This window comes from Pelodiscus sinensis, chromosome 1, assembly GCF_049634645.1.
Source record: "Pelodiscus sinensis isolate JC-2024 chromosome 1, ASM4963464v1, whole genome shotgun sequence".
Lineage (NCBI taxonomy): Eukaryota > Metazoa > Chordata > Testudines > Trionychidae > Pelodiscus > Pelodiscus sinensis.
Window position 1 is genome coordinate 162,462,254 of NC_134711.1, and position 22,224 is coordinate 162,484,477.

The 22,224-nt window shown below is 47.9% G+C and overlaps 1 protein-coding gene across 2 annotated transcripts in view; it reads left to right on the forward strand.

Moving 5' to 3' along the window:
• The window catches only part of CD101 (CD101 molecule), a 32,423-nt gene that overhangs the window by 3,260 nt on the left and 6,939 nt on the right, over window positions 1-22,224 (forward strand). For both annotated transcript variants that reach the window (XM_075909229.1, XM_025185224.2), the window contains exons 3-7: window positions 713-1,120; window positions 3,907-4,293; window positions 6,119-6,493; window positions 8,367-8,780; window positions 21,567-21,980. In XM_075909229.1, the coding sequence (XP_075765344.1) occupies window positions 713-1,120; window positions 3,907-4,293; window positions 6,119-6,493; window positions 8,367-8,780; window positions 21,567-21,980 (1,998 nt within the window). The remainder of the gene's footprint in view (window positions 1-712; window positions 1,121-3,906; window positions 4,294-6,118; window positions 6,494-8,366; window positions 8,781-21,566; window positions 21,981-22,224) is intronic.

The window sequence follows — 22,224 nt, forward strand, 5'->3', positions numbered from 1 at the left end:
CTGCTCTCAGTTGAGGAAGGGGAGCTGTGCTCTCCACACCCCATTTCTTGAATTCCTAGTTATGATAGCTCCAGCAGATTGCATCAAAATATCTTCATGGGTACAAAGGCCCTCAAAACTGACTCTCAGCATACTTTAGGCCAGGCCTATGGGAGACAGGGGCATGCTGATGCACTTCGGTTGCCATATTTGTTCCAGAAAGGGTAGCCATCCTAAGGGACACCTTTGGGAAGTGGGAGAGATCTAGAAGGGGGAACGCCTGACAGGTTGGGGTGGGGAGGGGGCAAAGGAAAATGCCTTCTTCTGAACTCTCCTATGTAAATGGTGGTGCAGCATTCCCTGAAGAGAGTTGCTCTGTGGTAACTTTGGTGGGGCCTCTGGAGTACTACCCATGTTTTCCCCTTTATCCATGTTGTGTACCAGCCCTTACTTGGCCCTATACCTGAGTTTCTTTGGAGACAGTTAACACTGCCCCAGGTTGACTGAAGAGGGTACAAGACAGCATTGCAGCAAAGGAGACATGCTCTGCCCCACCACGATGCTGAGCTCCTTTATATATAGGCTGCAATCAGCAGTGAAAGCTGTTAATGCCACGGAGCGGAAATCCCTGCACCAGGAAGAGGGCTTGGCTGATAAGCAGAGTGAGTATCTGTGCCTAGGCAGAGACTTGTTCCGCTTGTGACCAACATGGTTGTGTTCTGGTTGTGTTTAGTGATCTCCGACACTCTCTCGGCCGCCATGCCACGCCAGGTCCTCACCAGAGCGGAAGGAGATCTGCTAGAGCTCACCTGTGAGGTGTCAAAATCCACAACTCAGCACACCCACCTTTCTGTTGCCTGGTACCTTCTCCAGGGAGACAGTCAGGCCATGACGATCCTTTCCCTGTCCGAGGATTTCATCTTGACTCCAGGCTCCTCCTACACAGAGAGGTTTTTGTCAGATGTCCGCCTGGACAAGGTGGGGGATACCACATACAAACTGTCTATTGGCAGAGTGAGGCCTTCTGACCAGGGCCAAATATACTGTGAGGCGGTTGAGTGGATTCAGGATCCTGATGGGACTTGGAAAGATATAGCTCGGAAACAAACGGAAAAGACATTGTTGACTGTCAGAAGCCAAGGTAAGATACTCCCAGCCTATCGGTGATGCACTTTGTCCTTATAAAATGACTCAGCTCCCATCTGGGGCTGTGTCCAGACTCAGGGTTTTTTTCGAAAAAAGTAGCCTTTTTTTGAAAAAACCTCACCTGCGTCTAGACTGCAGCCGCGTTCTTTCGAAATTAAATTGAAAGAACGCGGCTTTTCTTTCGATGGCGGTAAACCTCATTTCACGAGGAAGAACGCCTTCTTTCGAAAGTTCCTCTTTCGAAAGAAGGCGTTCTTCAATGTAAATAGGGCTTCTTCGAAAGAGAGCATCCAGACTCACTGGATGCTTTCTTTCGAAAAAGCAAGCCGCTTTTTCGAAAGTTCAACGTGCAGTCTAGACGCTCTCTTTCGAAAGAGCCTCTTTCGAAAGAGGCTTGCAGTCTAGACATAGCCTGAGAGACTTAAGAGGTTCTTAACTCATGAGCTCCCCCTTTCTACAATAGGGCCATTGTGTAAATAACTATCAGTCTTGCTAAATGTCTAACGCCTTTTTTGCCCACCCCATCATTAAGCCACTGCAGAACAAATCAATTTACACAACAGCACTACCACGAATGAGAATCTTGAAGCTCTAGGTCCTGTCACATTTGCCAGGAAACAGAATGGCTCCAAACCTATTGTTTGGTGATCGTACGTTTTTGGGGGAGGGAAGGGATAACTCCGTGTTGCCTACCCCAAGTATTCAAAAATCATGAGTGAATCCCTGACAAATGTTAAGTTCAGTTTAACATTTAATCATAAGATTTTAAAAACAAATGTTAGGTTCTCATTTACCTTTTGGCATCAGAGCCTTTTAGGGTTGACATTTTCAAGCTTTTCTCTGTAAATCACGAGGGTTAGAAACATTTTTAATGGAAAGCTCCGATTCTCATCAAACCATCTGACTCCAGGAGCTGGACCTTTAAGAAAAATAGCATGAAGCTTTTTATACAATTGTGAGATGTGGCCACACCAGCATCTTCCCAGGCACAAGTGAAGGCAACGCTCTCACTGACTGCAGTGGGCACTGCACTGAGGCCTTGATGCTCCAGAAGATTATGGCAAGCACAGAGGTAGCATGGAAGAAGGTGAGAAGAGAACAAAGGCAGAAGGTTAGGCATGGGGTAGGGTGAGAAAGTGAAAGCAGTCAGACAGAAAGAAACTTAATGGAAGCTGCAGGGCCTTGAAGGTGAGAACAAGGAGCTGGAGTTTGGTGGGAACGCTGGGAAGAGGTCTGACTAAGGAAGTGATATGGTGGGAATGGCACACAAGTTTATCACAGAGATCTTTTTGGAAAGGGGGCTGATTTGAGATGCAAAGTGGCCAGAGAAAATGAGCATGTTGATGGTTGAGGTGAGAAAAGACCATGGCTTGGGTTAAAGTTGGTGGCCTGGCTGAAGAAGAAAGAACAGGTTTTAGAGTGTGTGGTAAAGGAATCTGTTGTGTAATAAAGATACTGATTCAGAACCGGAAACCAAAGAAACAAATAGTTAAATCAATATTTTTCAACCTTTTTTTTTCATTTCCAGACCACTAAAAAGTTCACATGGAAGTGTGCAGACCCATTTATAAGTTTGAGCCACATAGACTGTAGACAACCACAGGTTCACAGATTGCAAAACACTGTTCATTAAGCTGTGGGCAAGATGCGACCGGTCAAATGCTGCAAAAACCTCTTTTCATAAACATTGATTCATAAAAATGTGGAATGGCTGGCTGGTTTGACAAAGTTTGTTCCCCTCATTTACCTCTCATTCATGGGAGAGGTTTTTGAGTGCACCATTTGTGGAGAATAGCTTCAGTTCATATGAATGTTGACATGCAGACTATAATATTTGTTTTCCATTGTTCTTCTATTTTAAATTTCATCATTCATTCAGGAAGCAGAAACAATACCATGATATCAATTACCAATCATATGCTACAATTTATGAATAGGGATTAGTTAACATATAGTGTTTGGAAACTTGTGATAGGCTGAGAATTCTGTTCTATTAGCATGTTACAGGTTTCACCAAAGCATGTGACCACTTGGTACCATTATTTGAACTTGGAGGCTTCTTGATCTCATTGTTCCTATAAACTATTCAGGCAGTATTTGGGAATACCAAGCATATGTACAGCATTCAGGATTTTTCTTCTTTAACTGTTTATGAACCAAACATTTAAAGCCAGGGAACCAACTTATTTTCAATAAATAATTAAAGCAGCTGTAAATTTCAGGAGTGACCATTTTTACGTTTGAAATATAGTATGTCCTTTGGATTGAGACATTGCTTGTGCAGTATTGATCTAAGTAGTCCAGGCAATGGTCATGTGAATATGTGACATGTACAGACAGAGATATGCTCGTGATTTATTTTTGTGTAGAATTCTCATTGAGTTTGAGTTCCATGTATGGGCGTTTGATAGGGGCCATATTCTTTGCTCATTCAGCAGTGTAACTATTAATTGAATGATATTGGATGGGAGTGTGGTCTCAAGTGGAGTTCTGCGTGGATCTGTTGTTCTTTAAACTCTTATTAATGACTTTTTATTAAGCCTTTTGGGGTTTTTTTCAATTCTAGGAATTGCTGAGAGATGCCTCAGGAAAGGTAGCAGTTAGACTGTGTTGGATTAGACCTAAAAATGCTTGGCCCTCTACAAAGGGAGAATCTTTTCCAAAGGAAATGGTCTATAGGACTCATTAGATAGAGGACCCTCCCGAGTCTAATGAAGCTAGGAAGGAAAAATTGAACAGGGCCTCTTAACATGCACTAAACTTGCTTTTGTTTTCCCACAGACAGAGATTTCCAAGCTACTACTGCTGCTGTTGAAAACTCCCTGGCTGAAGGGAAGCCCTTGCGAGTGGATTGCTCTGTGAATGCCCAGAACAGCCAGAACCGATGGTTCCAAGTGGTCTGGCTCTTCAAAGGAGTGGAAGTCGCCAGGATTGACCCACAGGGGGTATGGACCTTGAAGAAGGAGTATGAAGAGAGAGCTGTCTTGGGACAGCTCCAAGTGGCAAAGGAAAGCAATGAGATGTATATCCTCAAAGTATACCAGGTGGGGCTGAAAGACAAAGGCATGTACAACTGTCAGGTTTCTGAGATGGAGAAGGTTTCCACAGGCTTTTCCATCATCCAGACCAAGATGTCATCAGGCATTGACGTCAACGTGAAGCCAATGGGTCAGTAAAACCAAAAGCCCTCTCTTTGAAGTGAAATCTGAGAAAGGTCCCTGGTTTGAGCACTAGCAGTGTCCAGTCCACAGGGAAGTTGCCCCCCACTCCTCAAAAGAGGCAGGTGTGCTTAGGGCTCAGCACACTGACAGAAACCAAAGTATTCAGAGTATGATTTTTGAAGGCCAGGATGGCTAAATGAGCTTTCCTGGATGCTCCCAAATGACTTCTCCTCCCAGGGCATGCTGTTCAACCAAACACTGCCAAAGTGTCAGGGAGTAGCCGAGTTAGTCTGTAAAGAAAAAACAAATGGTCTGGTAGCACTTTATAGACTAACAAAACATGAAGATGATGCAAAAGCAGACAACCATCACTAGGGTGTGCCTGTGAATTAACTATCACTGGGGATTAGAGCATTAAACTGGGGCTCAATTCCTATTCCTCGGTTCCTCATTTGTAAAATGGGGACAATAACACTAAACTCCTCCTACCCTATGCCTGCCTGTTTACACTGTCTGTGTCTGGCATAGGGATGTAAGCAGCTAGTTGACTATCCAATAAGCAAAATCTTATCAGATAGTTGACTAGAGGCTTCCCCTCCCTTGCTGCCTCTTTAAGAGGCAGCAAGGGGGAACAGGAGCTGGTGCTTAGGGGTGCTGACTTAAAAGCTGGTTCCCCCTAGCACCATCTCTGCAGGGGGCTGGGAAGGCAGTGGAGTAGCGGGGACTAGGCATGAGCCAAGAATCAGCTGATTCCTGGCTCATACACAGTGCCAGATACTGCGTGTCTGATTTTTAAATGTATTAAGAGCCTGCTAGATCTTAATACATTTAAAAGGCAGAGCCACAGCAGGGTTAGCTCTCAGGCCGAGAGCTAATCTCGCTGCAGCTCCCCCACTTATCTACTAATGGAGTAGTCGATGGAAAATCCATCTACTGGTCAATTAGTTGATAAAACTAAATTTAACATCCCTAGTCTGGCACAAGAAAGCCTCTGCCTTGGCTTGGGCTTCTAGTACCACTGAAACACACACAATAATAATCATGAGACAACCATGAGCTTACAGGTCAGGCGTAGATTCTACAAGAATACCCAGGCGGGAAGAGTTCTTACTGTTTCTGTATTACTTGGCCTTGCTCATGCAATGACGCCGAGTGAATTTTGCCACTGTGGTAGGCAAAAACAGGTAAGTCTCTGCAAGTATTGCCTAGTTTTTCCTTAGCATGGCTTTCACCCATCCCATCCTGTCTGTCCCAGTTCACACCTGCTCTTATAACAGAAGCAATTGCTCTTTCCTCAGAGGGTATAACACTATAACATTAAATGAAAACTGGCGGGTGGAGTAGGTGTTTTACTGCAGGCCTCTTGTAGCCATGACCATTCATAAATTCTATTTAATGCCCTCGGATTTTCAGACACCATGGTGATGGGCACAGTACAAGCACCTGAAGAGAATAATTTGTTTTCTTTAATGTAGTTGTCATAACTCTTCTTATCACTTAAAAAACGCTTTTAAAATGAAAAATAAATGCATTTGGGTTAGCTGTGAAGAGCTGACAAGAACTGTGCCCACACTGGAGCCCAGAATTCATCTGTCTCAATGCAGCAGGCAGAGGTGAAAGTCAGTTTGCCAGTTGAGCGTGTTCACTGAAACATTCCCTAGTGTGAGGGTTCCAAGAATGCCACTGGCAGAAAGAAATATACTTCCGGGGACTGAATAGTTGGCTCAAATTTCTGGACAGAATTGATGTTGAGATTGACCTTGTCACATTGTGTAACACAAGAAAAGTCCTGACCCACTTGGATAGGTAATTACTGCTGTTTTTGATTGCAGAGAGCAAGATGCAAGTATCTGTACTAAGCAGCAAAACACCGATAGTGGAAGGAGACCCCTTGATCCTTCACTGTGAGGTGAGCGGCGCAACAAGCCCGCTCTCTGTGAATTGGTGGCATTTACGGAAGAGCGGAGATCAACCAGAGCACATAATTGGGATGGAACAGGATGGCATGCTGAGGCCTGGCCTCTCTTACCAGGAACGGAGCACTAATAGGGACCTCTGGCTGGAGAAGGTGAACTCCACCATGTTCACTCTGGTGATCTACAACACTTCTGCCACCAGTGATGGAGGGTCGTACAAATGTGAAGTGACAGAGTTGGATAGAAACTGGAAACAGGCAAAAGAAACATCAGTATCCGTTAGCCCTCTCAGTAAGTTGATAGAATCCGTTCCTTGCATTACAGTTAGATCATATTCCATTATAGGTAGTATGGTCTACTGGTTAAAACATAGGCCTGGGAAGAAAAAGATCTGGGTTCTATTCTAAGCTCTGCCATTGACTTGGTCTTACTTAACACCTATGTGTTAGAGGAATTACTTAACAGCTATGTGCCTCAGTTTCGCCACTTGTTAAATGTTGCAGGGACAATACACCCTGACTGGCAAGAAGGCTGTTTTGAGATATTATCAATGAAAACCAATAAAATGCTCTGAGATTCCTGAATGCCACACACTGTGTAAATACCAGTCACTGCTTAGCAGGAACCCTTTTGGGTCCTCAGCTTCTTGAAACATGGAGTGATTAATCTATTGCCATAATTGTTTATGGAACTAAAACTCAATAAAAGGTCTTGCTGAATTGTACTCTAAGAGCTCTCAATGAGAGATCCTTGAGTTTGGATCACTCTTTGCCCACCAGAGAGTAGCTTGGTTAACTTTTCCAGGCAATCCCCTTTTGTATTTTCTTCTTTTTGGCTGGTGAGGAGGGTGTGGGTTGCAGTGGATATGCATAATCACCATTCTTTCTGTCCATATTGTGACTTTTATGAGGCAAGTGCGCATAGCACTGAATAGGTGAAATAAATATTGGCAGATGAGCAGTGGAGACAGTTGGCTTGGCAAAAGGAAGCACAAGTTATTAATCTGAAACAGACCCTTCTATTACTGCAGCTGTGGTGGAATCTCACACTATACGCTACATGGCAGGACTGAGTTATGCTACTGGCAGAGCTGTATGGGGAACTCAAGGTTATGTTTCCATTACAGAGCCTGTGCTGGTAGAGCCACCTAGTATGCTGGCAGGCTGAAGTTTTTCTGCCGGTGCAGGATCATCATTTCCCTGAATGATGGGAGCTGTGCTGACGGAAGTCTTCCACTATAGCTGTAGTTGTCTCTACGCTGGGGGGTTCGTCAGTGTAGCTTTGTTGCAAAGGGGTGTGGTTTTTCGTATCCTCATCCACATAGCTGTGCAAGTATAAAAGTGGTGGTCAGGCCCAGGTCTGGAATAGAAGGAGATGCTGCTGCTCGTAATGTCAATACAGTTGCAGAGCTGTGCATGGGCTCAGGAGTGAAATGCATTAGCAGAACTGAGGGGTACAGGAATGGGAGAGCAGGGGATAACTTTAATCAGGATAGCAACCATATTGCCAGTGTTTGTATGATCCCAAATAGCCAGGGGGATGTTCTGATGAGCGGGCCTGCTGACCAGGGAATGGGGGGTGGGGAAAGGGGCCAGCTGCCCCAGGGCCCAGCAATTCAAAGGGCAGTGGCTGGAGCCCTGGGCTCTATAAATTGCTGCCAGAGGACATGCACTCCAGGTATCACTAATGACCAGTTGCCCTCAGGCCCGCCCCTTCTGCCCTCAGCCCCACCCCTTCCAGGAGCATGGAGACAGCGGCCCCGCCTACCCCCACTCCCTACACACACCCCTTGTCCAGGGACTAGCAAAGGCTGTAGACTCTGCTGATGCTGGGGCACACTGACTGAGTGGGGCAGCCAGAAATAGCATTGAGGGGTAAGGAAAGAGCAAGGTGTGTTATCAGAGCTGTGGAATGGCAGAGAAGCTGGGTCAATGCTTCCCTGCTCAATGATGGAGACAGTGCTATTAGTTCTCCAGTATCATGAGTCCAAAGTGTACTTGTAAAATAAACAACTAACCCCCAAATCACCCAATCAATGTGGGAACAGCCCCTGGCAGGGGAGGACAGTGCTGCAAGTGAAGGGATAAAATCAGGGGCAGTGATTGTAGGATCTCTGTTATAACTTTGCAGCCCCAGTACCAATGGTGTGCCTCCTCGTTAACAGGTTTGGATTTGAGAGCCACGCTGAAAAGCCGAACGGCAGCTGTCAAATTGACTCAGGATTTTGAACTGTTCTGCCAGGCTTCTGCCCCCTATCGCATCACTCAAGTGCCAGTATCAATAACTTGGCAATTCCAGCACAACTTAGGGGCTAATGGCTATCAACAGCTGGTCAAAGTCATGCCCAGTGGCATCGAGTGGGGGGCTGACCTACCTCACTTTCAGAGGAAGACCAGCGTCACAAAAACTACGTCTTCTTCCACGCTCCTAATCCACAGTGCCACAGAGCAGGACGCAGGCAGATACAGGTGTGAGGTGAAGGTCTGGAGGAGCAGCTCCCAGCAAACAGGACACCCAGCCATGGCAGCAGCTGCAACTGTAACGTCGAATGTTGTGGGGATACAGGTCAACCCACCAGGTGAGCTGCCGCACGTGCTTTTCTCAGTAGCAGCTTCTTTGCTGTGTGACTTGCATAAATGATCCAAAAAGAATGTAATTAGCACTTCCTTTGTCCCCAGGGTCTTAAAACTGCTAGACCCCCTCTGGGCTGGACCATGCTCCCAGGCCACAGCAGCCGGTGCTGCTTGGAACAATTCTGCCTCAGCCAGTGTGGCTGTTACACACATTTTTTAAAGTGAACTAAGTGCTGGTGAGGGAAGGCCTCTGTTTATGCATTGAATAAACATCGAATGAGGAACACACACACACACACCCACGCACACCCACACCTCTCTCTCTCTCTCCGGAGGGCTTCAACCCTACCATCTGGAGCAAAGGGGAGAGTTCAGTCCATGGCCTAGTGAGTCTTTGGCCACTGCTCAGACTGAAAATGGGGCCAATGGTGGAGGTTCTGAGACATGGACTCCTCCTTAGTTCACTAGATAATACTTAGTGTTGCCTCAGTGCAGGGGACTGAACTAATGCCCTATTGCATGTATCTATCTATACTAGGCCCCTGAATGGCTGCCCTGGACTGGACAGGAACCAGTAACTTGGATGTTAAAAGCTCCATTTCCTATTCTCTTTCAATTGCCTTGATCCTTCCAGTCTTCACTTGTCCAATGTATCCACAACAAGTTCTACTCTCACCAGTCTACACACACTAGAGGCCAATATAACTTATATGGGAGGTGTCATGGCCTGTGTGAAAAAGCTGCTGAGTGGGTTTGTTTTTGTTTGTTATCCTCTTCACTCTTCTGATGCCAGTGGCGGGGACGGATCCCCTTCCAGTGTGGTATATCCTGAAAAGGAAGCTGCAGTTTGAGGTAGTGGACTGAACAGCATCTGTATTTCTGATTCTCTGTGAGTATCTAGGATTTTGATAAGGGTCTATACTCAGTGTCCATGTCTCTCGAGAGTCTCACAGCATCTTGTAGGCTGTCAGACTGAAATTCCCCATAGGGGACCATAGAACTGTAGAAACCTTTTCATATTTAGCTAAAAGCCATTCTGTATAACACAAGCCATTTCAGTTTCTTGTGTCTGCATGTATACTAGAGGGAGTGAACTGGCCTTCACTGAGGTGGGGAGAGGCCAGAAGGATGCGCCGTTGGAATGTGTTAATGAACTATTTTGAGTTGAAGCTTGAACTCCCTAGAAAAAACCCTGTTTCTTTCTTTGCTGATGATAATTCCTCTTTGACGTTCACTTTGATTTCTTGCCCTGACATCAGACTTGTTTGGTTAAGGGTATAAAATATTAGGATAGATTGTATTAGGGAGCCTTACTGGGCCCAGCTCTGCTGGGACCACTTTTGGCTCACTTTGCTTTACTGATCAATACAGCTGTCTGTTTAGCCGCGTAAACTGAGTGAGGCTTTTGCTTCGACAGAACGTTGTTAGTGAATTTAATTCCTCAGCTGGCCTGGTGACTGTCCAGGCCTGATCCACTAGGTAATTGAAGCCCAAATTTACGACAGTGGCGCTGTTGCCATGGGGATCTTGTAGTAATAGTTTCTGTTCATGAAAAATTGTAAAGCCTTTTTTTTTTCCACAAAATATTTCCAGTTGTTTGACTTAACTGAAGGCTGTGTCAACAGTTAACTGCTACAGCAGCACAACTTCAACTGTGCAGTTGAGCCACTGTAGTGCTTTAGTGCCGGCCCCCACTACTGTGGTGTAGTGTACACTCTCTCCCTGGGAGATAGTAGCCAGGTCAATGGAACACTTCTTTGGTCAACCTAGTCCTGTCTCCGCTGGGGCTTGGGTCAGCTTAACTATGTCTCTCGAGGGTGTGGATTTTAGGGAGAGCAGAACCATGAACTGAAATCTTGAGCTTTTCAGGATCTTAAGTGATAGTCTACAGCAAGCCCATGTCCAATATATTCTTTCCTGTTCAGCCCCACTGCCCTGACTGTCTGTAGGTCAGTGGTTCCCAACCTTTTCCTATTCACTAACTTTTAGCAGACTGGCAGTGTTTTATTTGCATATTTACATATTAATTATGTAAATGAATACGCAAATACAATGATGCCTGTCCACCTAACCCCAATTTAGCTCTTTGTTCCCCAGTGCCCAATATCATTTGACACCCACCCCTGTGCTCTTTGACCCTTTAACCTCTGATCCTTACAGCCCATGCCAACACCCTCTTCCCCTGTGACCCCACTACACCCTCATCCAACACCCCTTTGACCTCATCCCTGCACTCGCCAGAGTGAGGCTGCCCCCTCTAGGGAGTGTGGCCGTTACTGCCATTCAGACAGGGGTGTTTCCTCTCCCCCCAACGCATCCAACCCCCTCTCCAGTCATCAGAAAGATTCCCATGGAATTGGATTCCCTGTCTAGCCATAAACTTCCTGAGTGTCCTTTGGCAAGTCACATAGGGTAACATTTTCACAAGTGACTGAGGTACTTAGGAACCACTGACCTACTGACTCTCAATAACTTACACTCTTCTGTCACCTCCATGCTTGTGACCGTGTGTCCCTGTGCTGTAGAGGGTGTGGGGAGCATGGAGCTCTGCGCAGGCCACCATCTTACCTGGATGGGAGGGGAAAGGAGGCAGCGAGGTGCCTCTTCCTGCCACCACCTCAGCCCCAGTGCTGCTGGTGGGCAAAATCTGCAGCTGCTGCAGCCTGGCAGCCACCAGTTTGTGGACCGGCACTGGTCTGTGGACCAGTGGTTGAGAACCACTGCTGTAAATCCATTGCCCATTGCTGCACCTTTCCCTTCCCCAGGGAGTTGGCCATTTGCATCTGAAATACAGATTTTTCAGTGAGCAAGAGGACCCTGGGAAGCCATAGCATGGAAGGGGGAAAAGGGATGAAAGTGTCCAGCAGGTTTAAATTTGTAAGCTAAAATGGTAGCCAAAAATACCACTGGAAGGCTATTCGATTACTTATGCAGCATATGCACTTGGAAGCAGAGCAAAGAGGTTAGGTTTGCTTGGTATGCCCCTGGGATAGTGTATTAATTCCTGGAAAGATAACTACAGTTGAGCGAAAAGCAACAAAAAAGAACGGGAGGATGGAGGTATTGACTGGAAAGTTACATTTGTATGGTTTTGTTAAGAAAGGATCACAAGCCTATGACTATCTGGTGGAAATAAGTACCAGAGATGGTGAAACAGGGTTGTGGAAGGGTGAGAAACCTTGGGGTGAAATTTAATTTCAGCTGCAATTCAGGAAAATTTGACAATGAAATCTACTAGGCCAAATAATATTGTCAGGTGAGAGATAGGAGCCCCATTGTTTGGGACACTTAGTTTAAACAGAGACTGGGAAACCCCCTGTAAAGGGCTCCGCCCTCCTTGTGAGCACCCCTTGGTGGCTGAAGAGAGTCTTGTAGTCTCTGCCCATCTGTCTGTGGGCGAGGAAGTGTCCGATATGTGGCCTGAGACCAGGCTTCTTCTTACCCCCTGTTGTGGCTGCTGGAGGTTGGGGGAGAGACCCAGGCCCACACACTCTTCTGAGTCCTGGCCCAGGGACCCTGTAAGTAGCAGTTGCCTGCGCAGTCTCAAAGAGGTTGGTTGCTGTCACATTCCCTGGGCTACTTCCCCCGGAAGCTGTTCTGTCCAGCCCTTTCTCTTGGGCCTTATGGTCAAGTCTTCCCTGTCCAGGCTTCTACAAAGTGTTGCCGTTGGCTTGCTGGCTAGTCTTCACCCTCTGGACCTGGTTTCGACCAGGTCTGAAGTCCAGTGCCCACTCGGAGCTGTCCAGAGTGCTGCTGTTATCTCAGTCAGCCCTTAGGTCTGCCTGGGTCAAGCTCCGGCAAGAAACTGGCAGGCGTTGGCCCAGCAGTTTATTTTATATCAGTCTGCAGTGCCCTGATTGGCTGCAGCAGAGGCTGCCGCTCTCTTCTGCTCCTCAGGGCCTAGTCTACCCCATCATAGACCCCTAGAAAATGTAGAGTAAGAAACAATATTTCCTTTGAAGGAGGAGGCTAGATTATTATAACATATTACTCCCATATCCAACGTAGGCCTGACATACCCATTGCTTCAGAGGAAGTTTAAATCTACCTATAATGCACCTTAATGCCATCCTAGAGAGAAGGATAAAGCTCCTTTCTAGCACTTCTTCCAGAACCCAGTGAGATGCGCGTGTGCGTGTGCGTGCGTGCGCACACGTGCGCCTGTCTGGTGCTGCAGTGTGTGTGTGTGCACGTGTTTGAGAGAGAGAAGGGGACAGAAAGAAGCTGCATAATACTCCAGCTGTTTCCTTAGCCTGTCAGAGCAGAAAACACACTGTCAGCAGGCAGGATTCAAAGTGAGGCTGTCAATGGAAGACTGCTCAGTTAATTAAGTTGAAATTGGTCCTATTTTCGCTTTCATGTCTTTCTATGGAGGGAAGCGGCCTGTCTCCTTTTTATGGTAATTGAACTTTAGCAATGTGGTCATGAAAGACAGAGGCCTTAAAGCAAAAGGGGTGGGCTTTAGCAACCACTCTGCTTCCTCGTGGGGATCATCTTTAGAGGAGTTTCAAGAACCAGGGATCTTCAATGCTAAACCATGAGTTGCTCTAATTTGAGCTGAAGAGCCTGTCTCTAGAGCTGAGAATTGTAATGAGACTGCCTCTTCTGTGGATCAGGCCCAGACGGGGATGCAATGCACTGACCAACAGGATACAAAAGCCATAGCCTTTCAGGAAAAGAAATGAAAACAAATAGTGTAACCCTAGGAAAGTGGAAGTGAAAATGGAGGGAATGAGAATGTGATTGTACAACTAGATGAGGCATCTAGAATTCATAGCCCTATTGTAACAAGGAGGGCCGGTATCTTTGATGTGATAACACAGTCTTTGCCTCTGTCTCCTCTGAGAGAGCACCTCTAGCAGCACATTGCTGCTCCTCTGAGAGTAGGGTGACTAGCTGAGCACTGACTGAAAGAGAACAGCACCTTCTATTAAGCCACCAGACCACTTCCTCTGACAGCCCAGTATTCTCAAGCCATTTGACATCAGCATAATTTTGAAAGTCCTATGGTTTGGGTCCTAGCTACCTCAGGGTGTAATACCTTTCCTCTGTTCTGCAAGACTAGCTGAGATCTGCTGTTGCTCAAGCCAGTTGTATTTAAAAACCTGCCAGCAAGATATTCTCAGTGGATGCCTCTTAACCCTTGAATTTCCTGCCACTTTCAGTCAGACTGGGGCAGAGTCTGTGTGGCCCAGGGCACAGAATAAGACTCCTGGATCTAGGCTGAGGGCAGGTGGCATTTCAATTACATTAAGCAGTTAGTTTCTGGGGTTGAGTCCATGATGAATTAGTCTGCATTAGGTTTGTACCAATACCCAGAGCTGGCTCTTTTAGGTGCATTTTAAAGGATGCAAACATAAAGAAATAAAGTAAAATCCAAGTCCTGAGCATGCTTAGCTTTGCTTAGCCCAGGGCCAGTCAGAAGGGTGCATGGAACAGTCAGAGGGGTGCATGGCAGCAGGACAGACTAAAGACGTTAAGTAATGATTCATTTAGTAGTCGAACAGTCAATGGTATTTCCATCGACTACTCGATAGGCACTTCCACATTCCTCCTTTGAAATGGACAAGAGCCCCAACTGGGGCTCTTGTGCATTTCAGAATTGGAACTCTGCGTGCAGCCCAGGTCCAGCAGGAAGTCCCACTCACTCAGGGCTTCTGGGGGCTCTCGCGCATTTCAAAGTGGAAGCACTCTTGCGGAGGCCTGAGTCAGCGGGACTTCCCGCTGGCCCCAGGCTGCACGCAACAGGCCAGCTTTGAAATGTACAAGAGTCCCCAGTGGGGGCTTTTGTGCATTTCAAAGCGGAAGTGCCTATATGGAGCCTGGGGTTTGAGGGGGTCTCTGGAAATGCCACACGGAGCCTGGGGTCAGTTAGGGAGTCCCCAGCTGACCCTGGGCTCCATGTGGTGCTGCCGATTTAAAACACTGCAGCGGCATTTCAAAGGGGCAGTACTGCACAGCTGATCCCAGGCACTGTGCAGTGCTGCCCCTTTGAAACACTGCTGCAGCATTTCAAAGAGGCAGCACCACATGGAGCCCAGGATACCAGCTCCATGCGGCAGTGCCTTTTTGAAGTGCCCTCTCCCCCTCCCTTTGCTGCCTCTATATTATAGAGGCAGCAATTGGGGTGGGGGGAGTGGGAATCAACTAGTCCTTAACATCATTAGGACAGACTACTAAACCAGGCCACCCTGGGGACAGGAATGCACTTGCTCCTTTTTGCTGCCTAACTATGCCATGCATTCACACAGGAGCAGCCCTTGCCATTTTGCTGGTCAGAGTGGAAAATATTTTTTGGCAACCTTTATCTTCCCTCCCCTCCCCCCAGCCTCCAGCAGCTGAGCCAAAATAGTCTGTTAAAGTGGTTCACCAGTGGGATTTGAGCAAAAATTGGTGGAGTGGGGTTGGGAGATAGAAAGCTCAGTGGTACGGCACCCTCCCCTGGAAATGTGTGTTGATAGCAGCTTCCCCTAGAAAGGTTCCCAGGCCAAAGCTGAGATGTCATCTGCTGTGAAATACAGAGCAGCAAAGTACCCCGACATCCCGTTTACAGCATCCCCTTCAGTCGCCCCTTCCCGACTCTTGTTGCAGTAAGACCCAAATCCTCGCTGCTGCTCTCGTGCTGACATGGCAGCCCGCAGAAAGCAGGGCTCCAGAACGTGCCATTTCCATCAGCCTGAAACATTTATGAAGCTGATGCCGGCACTGAGGCAGTCGGAGCGCATTTTCAATTTGAAAGCGACATGTGCTAATGTCTCCCGTGGGATTGGGATGTGTGCGTCAGGGCCGGGAGTGAGAAATGGAGAAAAAGACATAGAGCTGGGGGAAGGGGGAATGCAGAGGCATTGGATAGTGAATGGAAGACAGAGATAAAGGAGACAGAGACTTAGCTAGCAGATCTGAGAGAGGGACAGAGACGCCACACAAGCCCCAAGAGGGTTTAGGGAGGATATCTGAGTCGAGGAGTGGCCATGATGGGCTCTGAAGGGAGGACCTCCTCTTTGGCTGGAGAACTGAGGGGCTGTAACCTTTAGGTTTAGAAAAGAGATGTATACAGTGGGGTCAGGGAATAGGAGGCTCTTTGGGGTGCACTGGCAGACCTATAGAGGCACTCCCACAGGGAAGAGAAGAAAAAACCTGAGGTGCTGGCATACGTGAGGAGACCTCTGGGGACAGGGAATGTACATGAGATTCTGAGGAGTCCTGAAGGGATCCCCAAAGGCAAGAGGAAATAGGAGGGTGAATGGTATAGGTAAGGGGACCCCGAGACAAGGTTGTGGGGTCTTCAGATGTAGAGAGGGGTATTAGAGGAGATTTCAGAAAGCTGAGGAAGGAAGGGAGAATGTGGGGGACAGGAAGCAGACCTTGAGGCCAAGGGCCTTGTTCCTGAGTAATAGGAAGAGGTGCCAAGCTTCCACATTGCCCAGTAAAATCAGTGGGTGCTGAGGACACTCAATATCTCTCAGGATCAGGGCCATGTTTCTGACCTAGTGAATTAATAGTTCCTTGGCACACCCATTCCTGACTCTCACTGAAGTGTGTGCATGTGTGTATGTAAAATTGTCCTGTTCCCGGGATGGCAGGCTGTTGAATGCTACACACCTCATCTACATCTGCGCAGGCAAAAAGGCTTCTGCCTAACTGAGCTTCCTCTGACCATCATGGAATGGTAGAATACTAGAACTGGAAGAGACCCTGAGAGGTCATCAAGTCCAGTCCCCTGCCCTCACTGCAAGACCAATCACCCAGGTCCACTGATGGGGGAGGAGGAGTGAGGGAAGGGGACAATTGCCCCAGGGCCCAAAGATTCAAAGGGGGTCAGGGCTCCAACCATTTCTGCTGGTACTATGGGAGTACTGGTGACTGGAGCCCTGAGCCCTTTAAATCACTACAGGAGTGACATGCCACACGCTCCATGAAGCTCTGAGAGCTCAGGAGGAGGCAGCACCACACTCTGGATGGTGCTGAGGGCTAGTTGCCCCCAACCCCACCCTTTCTGCCTGAGGCCTCGCCCCTTCCAGACATGTGGAGCTAGGCCTCCCTCCTGCCTTGCTCAGGGGCCCATGGAGGCTGTTGGCTCTGCTGCAAGCACCATCGATCATCTCTGACCAGTGTCTATCTATCCTGCTCTAAATATCTCCAGTGACAGAGATTCCACAACCTCCTTAGGCAATTTAGTCCAGTGTTTGACCACCCTGATACAGTAAACTTCCGATAATCCAGCACCTTGGGGATCCAGGGGGTGCCAGATTATCAGATATGCTGGACTATCAGAAGGGGGGGCTATGAGGGGTCTGGGGTGGGGTGGGGGAGATGCCACCCCAGACCCCTCATAGCCCCCCCTTCCGATAGTCCGGCTCTGCCCCAGGCATCCCTGATTCAGCTGGTGCTGCTCAGTTTCAGCAGCAGCTGAATCAGGGACGCCTGCGGCAGAGCAGCTGGGGTGCTGCCGGGTTGGTCTGGTAGCGCAGCCCCTCGGCGCTGCGGGGCCAACCCGGCAACACTCCAGCTGCTCTGCTCCAGGCGTCCCCAAGAGCAGCTGGGGTGCTGCCGGGTTGGTCTCGCGGCGCCAAGGGGCAGCGCTACAGGACCAACCCAGCAGCACCCCAGCTGCTCTGTCCCCAGCTTCCCCGATTCAGCTGCTGGTCAGTTTCAGCAGTGGCTGAATCCGGGAAGCCGGGTGCAGAGCAGCTCCAATTGTCTGGCTGCCCTGAGCACTTCCAGCTTCCTGATGGTGCCGGACCATCAGAAGTGCTGGAGCATTGGATGCCGGACTAATGGAGTTTTACTGTAGTAAGTTTTTCCTAACATGTCCAACCTAAACAGCCCTTGCTGCAATTTAAGCCCATCTTATCCTATCATCAGAGGCCAAGGAGAACAATTTTTCTCCCTTCTCCTTGTAACACCCTTTGTAGGTACCTAAAAGCTACTATCATGGCCCCTCTGTCGTCTTATTTCCAAACTAAACAAACCCAGTTCTTTCAATTTTCCCTTAATAGGCCATGCCTTCTAGATCTTTAACCATTTTTGTTGCTTTTCTCTGGACCATCTCCAATTTCCCCACATCTTTCTTGAAATGTGGTGCCCAGAACTAGACACAATACTCCAGTTGAGGCTTAATCAGCATAGAGTAGAGGGGAAGAGTAACTTCTCGTGTCTTGCTTACAACACTCCTGCAAATACATCCCAGAATGATGCTTGCTTTTTTTTTTTTTTTTTTTTCCCAACAATGTCACACTGTTGACTCATATTTAGCTTGTGGTCCGCTATGACCCCTAGATCCTTTTCTGCAGTACTCCTTCCTAGACAGTCACTTCCCATTGTGTATGTGTGAAAATAATTATTTCTTACTAAGTGGAGTACCTTGCATTTCTCCTTATTAAACTTCATCCTGTTTATCTCAGACTATTTCTCCAGTTGAACCAGATAATTTTTAATTATAATCCTATCCTCCAAAGCACTTGTAACCCCTCTCAGCTTGGTATCATCCCCAAATTTTATAAGCATACTCTCTAGTCAATGCCATTATCTAAATTGTTGATGAAAATATTGAACAGGTCCCAATGCTGGTCCCCGTGGAGCCCCACTTGTTATGTCCATCTAGCATGACTGTGAACCATTGATAACGACTCTCTGAGTTAGGTGGGATTAAAGACCCCAGAGCTGATTTCCGTCATCCCTAGACAATGTCATTCAGCCATCTGTGCCTGGAGACCAGCAAAGGGTATATCTGTCCCAATGTATGAGTAATGGGAGGGGGTGTCTAAGTCAGGATGCAGGAACCATCTATATCAGCAGGTTCGCCCTTGCCAGACCGTCACATCTGGGATGAGAGAGTTTCGCTATATCTTAAGCTCCCGCTGTCTAGGGTGATGAACAGAAGAGGGAAAGAAAGGAAAGGAGAAAAGTCCCAAAAAGACATGATCTCCATGTCTCAAATAAATGGGTCTTTAGAAAGCAGGGTGTGCGGGGAGGGATGCATGGGGGATCGGAGAACTGCATGTTCACTGCTTTTTTTATTGTTTTTCTAGTTGAATTAGCAACAGTTGATACAATCAAAACTAAGCCCCATAAACAGATACTGCATTAGCAGGATGCACCTCCATATCATTCCAATGGGAGAGAGACGCAGAACTGAAGAAGGATTAGGATGTTTCTTTTGTTTGCACTAGTGCCGTTCTGCGCTTAATTGAACAATTCCCAGGTATAATGACTAGGACTATTCAGAAACACATTACCAGACTTTCTAGTTATTAACCAAGGCAGACAGATGAGGCAAGAAGTGTTAGTGAAACCCACGCAGGATCTTTCGTTTGTCTGAGAGGAAAGGCCCTCAATGTTCCATTTCCAAAGCTAAGCTTTTGTGCTAATTTAGCTTCACCTCCCCACCCCGTTGCTCTGCCGAAGAGGACAGGCACCAGGGGGATCTGCATTCCCTCTGTGTGTCCCTCCATTGTCAGCTTGTGGCATCAGTCCCATGCCCACACTGCCACTGGGAGGGCCCATCTGCCACTGTGTACAGGGGATAAACATCAAGAATGACGATAAATTGTTTGGGATGGTACACAGGGGTATGGCTAGAAATAATGGGATTGACCGGCTGGGGCAGAGCCGTCCCACCCATAGGTTGGTTTTGGGGCAGCTGTCCTAGCCCCTCTGTTTTGGGGGCGGGAGCCCTGCAGCAGCTGCTTCAACTATCCTATGGAGGGACTGAAGGGATTACCTGGGGGCCTGACATGGGGTGGAAACAGGTGTCACCTCCCCTTCCCTTGCACTTACCACATCAGCAAGAGCCAAAGTGGCCCCACAGCCTGCTCCACCCCATCTGCCCAATTGCCCTCTCCCAGCCTGCTGCACTTGGCTTCTCCATGGCAGCAGGAAGCAGAGCATCCTGGCCCCAAGTAATCCCCTGGCTTGTGCCGTGCAGTGGAAGGGACAAGGGGGCAGAACAGGGGCAGGGAGAGGTGGGGCCTGGAGTAAAGTGGGGGGGGGGGAGGTGCAGTGGCTGTGGAGCAGAGAGCACAAGGCCTGCATCAAGGGGCTTGTCCCAGGCCCTGTGCCTGGGAAATGCTCCAAGCCCGGCACGCCCTCAGGGATGGCAGTGAGATAGCAGAACAGTCTGCCAAGGGAAGGACTGGAAGCCCCATCACATGACACAATTTAAAACTAAACGGTATTGGCAATGTCAAAATGTGGGAAATATGCCTGGAAAGGAGCAATCCTGCCTGAGCACAGAGATGGCTGGGTGGCTGTAACAGGGTGACCATCCCCTTAAGGGTAGTAGGGACTGTAGTGGTCGGTCAATACTTCTTCAGTGGTGTGACCCTTAAGTTCTGGGACTTGCCTCCAAGGCAAGGCAGCCTTCCAGGCTGTTGTTTCTTTAAGGCCTAGGACCAGGACCCTTACAGAGTGGGTGAGGCAGGACACTGCTCTTTCCGAGTCACTTGGGACATGGTCTGGGAAGAGGTCTATTTATGTTCAGTTTCTATCCTCAGAGTAGGTGAGAGACGTGGTGTCCCTGCTGCGCTCTCCTAGCTTGAGAGTGAACGGACTGGCTGGGAAAAGGGCCAGCTGGAAGAGAAGATGGCTGGCCTAAATTATAACTCCAACTCCTGTCTTAAAGAGAGAGAGGGTCTGACATACAAGCCATCTCTGGGAGGAGGGCAAGGATCACCTCAGCAGGGAAGAAAACTACCTGCCAGGACTCTTACCTGGGCCCAAAGTTGATGTAAACTTAAGTGCTGAAAGACATTACCCTCTGTAGAATAAGAACATAAGAACGGCCGTACTGGGTCAGACCAAAGGTCCATCTAGCCCAGTATTCTGTCTGCTGACAGTGGCCAGCACCAGGTGTCCCAGAGAGGGTGGACTGAAGACAATGATCAAGCGATTTGTCTCCTGCCATCCCTCTCCAGCCTCTGACAAACAGAGGCCAGGGACACCATTTCTATCCCCTGGCTAATAGCCTTTTATGGATCTAACCTCCATGAAATTATCTAGCTTCTCTTTAAACTCTATTATAGTCCTAGCCTTCACAGCCTCCTCTGGCAAGGAGTTCCACAGCTTGACTACACGCTGTGTGAAGAAGAACTTTCTTTTATTAGTTTTAAACCTGCTCCCCATTAAATGAGTTCATAAACTGGCCCCCACTAAGATGTTATGTGTTTGAACTTGTGCGGTCTGGGTAACGACCGGATCTGATCTGAAAGAACAGAGGCAGGGTGCTGTGGCGACTCACTTGGCCACTTGCAAGTCAGGCAAGTCCTTAACAGTGGCCCTGGAGCTCTTCTGTCTCTGACTTCTGAGACTCTTCGGTGCGTTCCTTTAGCAATGGTCGGATGGGTAGGTTTGTGCAGATTGGATGGCTGTAGGATTGCTCCTGAGTGCTTAAATGCATGTGCGCAGGTTTGTTTTTGTAGGGTTGAGTGTGAAGACTTGAGTTGGACACACAGCTTTGTTATTGCAGGGTTGCTCAGGGGGGCTTTGAAAAGGAAATTATGTTCAAAGGTTGGGGTGTTTTGTTTTTTTTAAACAAAATTACAGGAACATTACAAGGACTCTAAAAGAAAGTAGATGGGAATTTGGGCCTAGTGTCTTTCAGAGTGTGTGATTTCTAACACCTGAACAGAGCCTTTATGTGTAATTTCAGACTTGTTCCCTCTAGTTTCTCTTCTCCTAAGGCCCCAGTGCTGGCTTTGTAAATCATCATTACAGGGAATGTTTCCTCTTCCTGCTGGTGTTCTAGTGCTGGTAGCTACCATAGTAATGTCTTTGTTTTTTACTTGATTTAGAGAGCAAGCTACAAGTAGACACAAAAGATAGAACCCTGGAGCTCTCTGGTAGCACAGATACAAAAATCGAATGCCGAGTCACATCACTGACCCAGAGGGATTCTCAGTTAGCTGTTACCTGGTACTTCCTACCGCTTTCTCCAGCTAACGCAGCCCCACTGCAAATCGTGAGGAGCAATTACAGCAACATCCTGGACTATGGGCCAGAGTTCAGCTCTCCTATGCAGAAATCTAAATTCCACAGTGAGAGAGTTTCCAACGACCTCTTCTGGCTGCGTATTCTGTCTGTGAATCACGGTGACCGTGGCAGGTACTACTGCCTGATAGAGGAGTGGCTCTGGTCAGCAGACCATGGCTGGTACAAACTTGGGAAGAAGGAATCGGGAAAGACCAGGCTGGAATTCAAGATTTCAGGTAAAATGCTGGCCCAGAAGGGATCCTTGAAGCATGAGATTGGCTTTGCTTTGTCACAGCAGGTGTGTCCATAAGAAGCAAAGGCTGGATCCTCAGCTGCACTGAGCTCATGCTTGACACGGCTGCGGTGGGAGGCCTTCCTTGGTCAATTAAGCAGGCTGGAATGGTCCCATAGGGATTGCTTCTTCCAACCCCCATCATGCCCTCTCCGTGGCCTGCAGGCTGGAACCCTGTGGTACAGGGG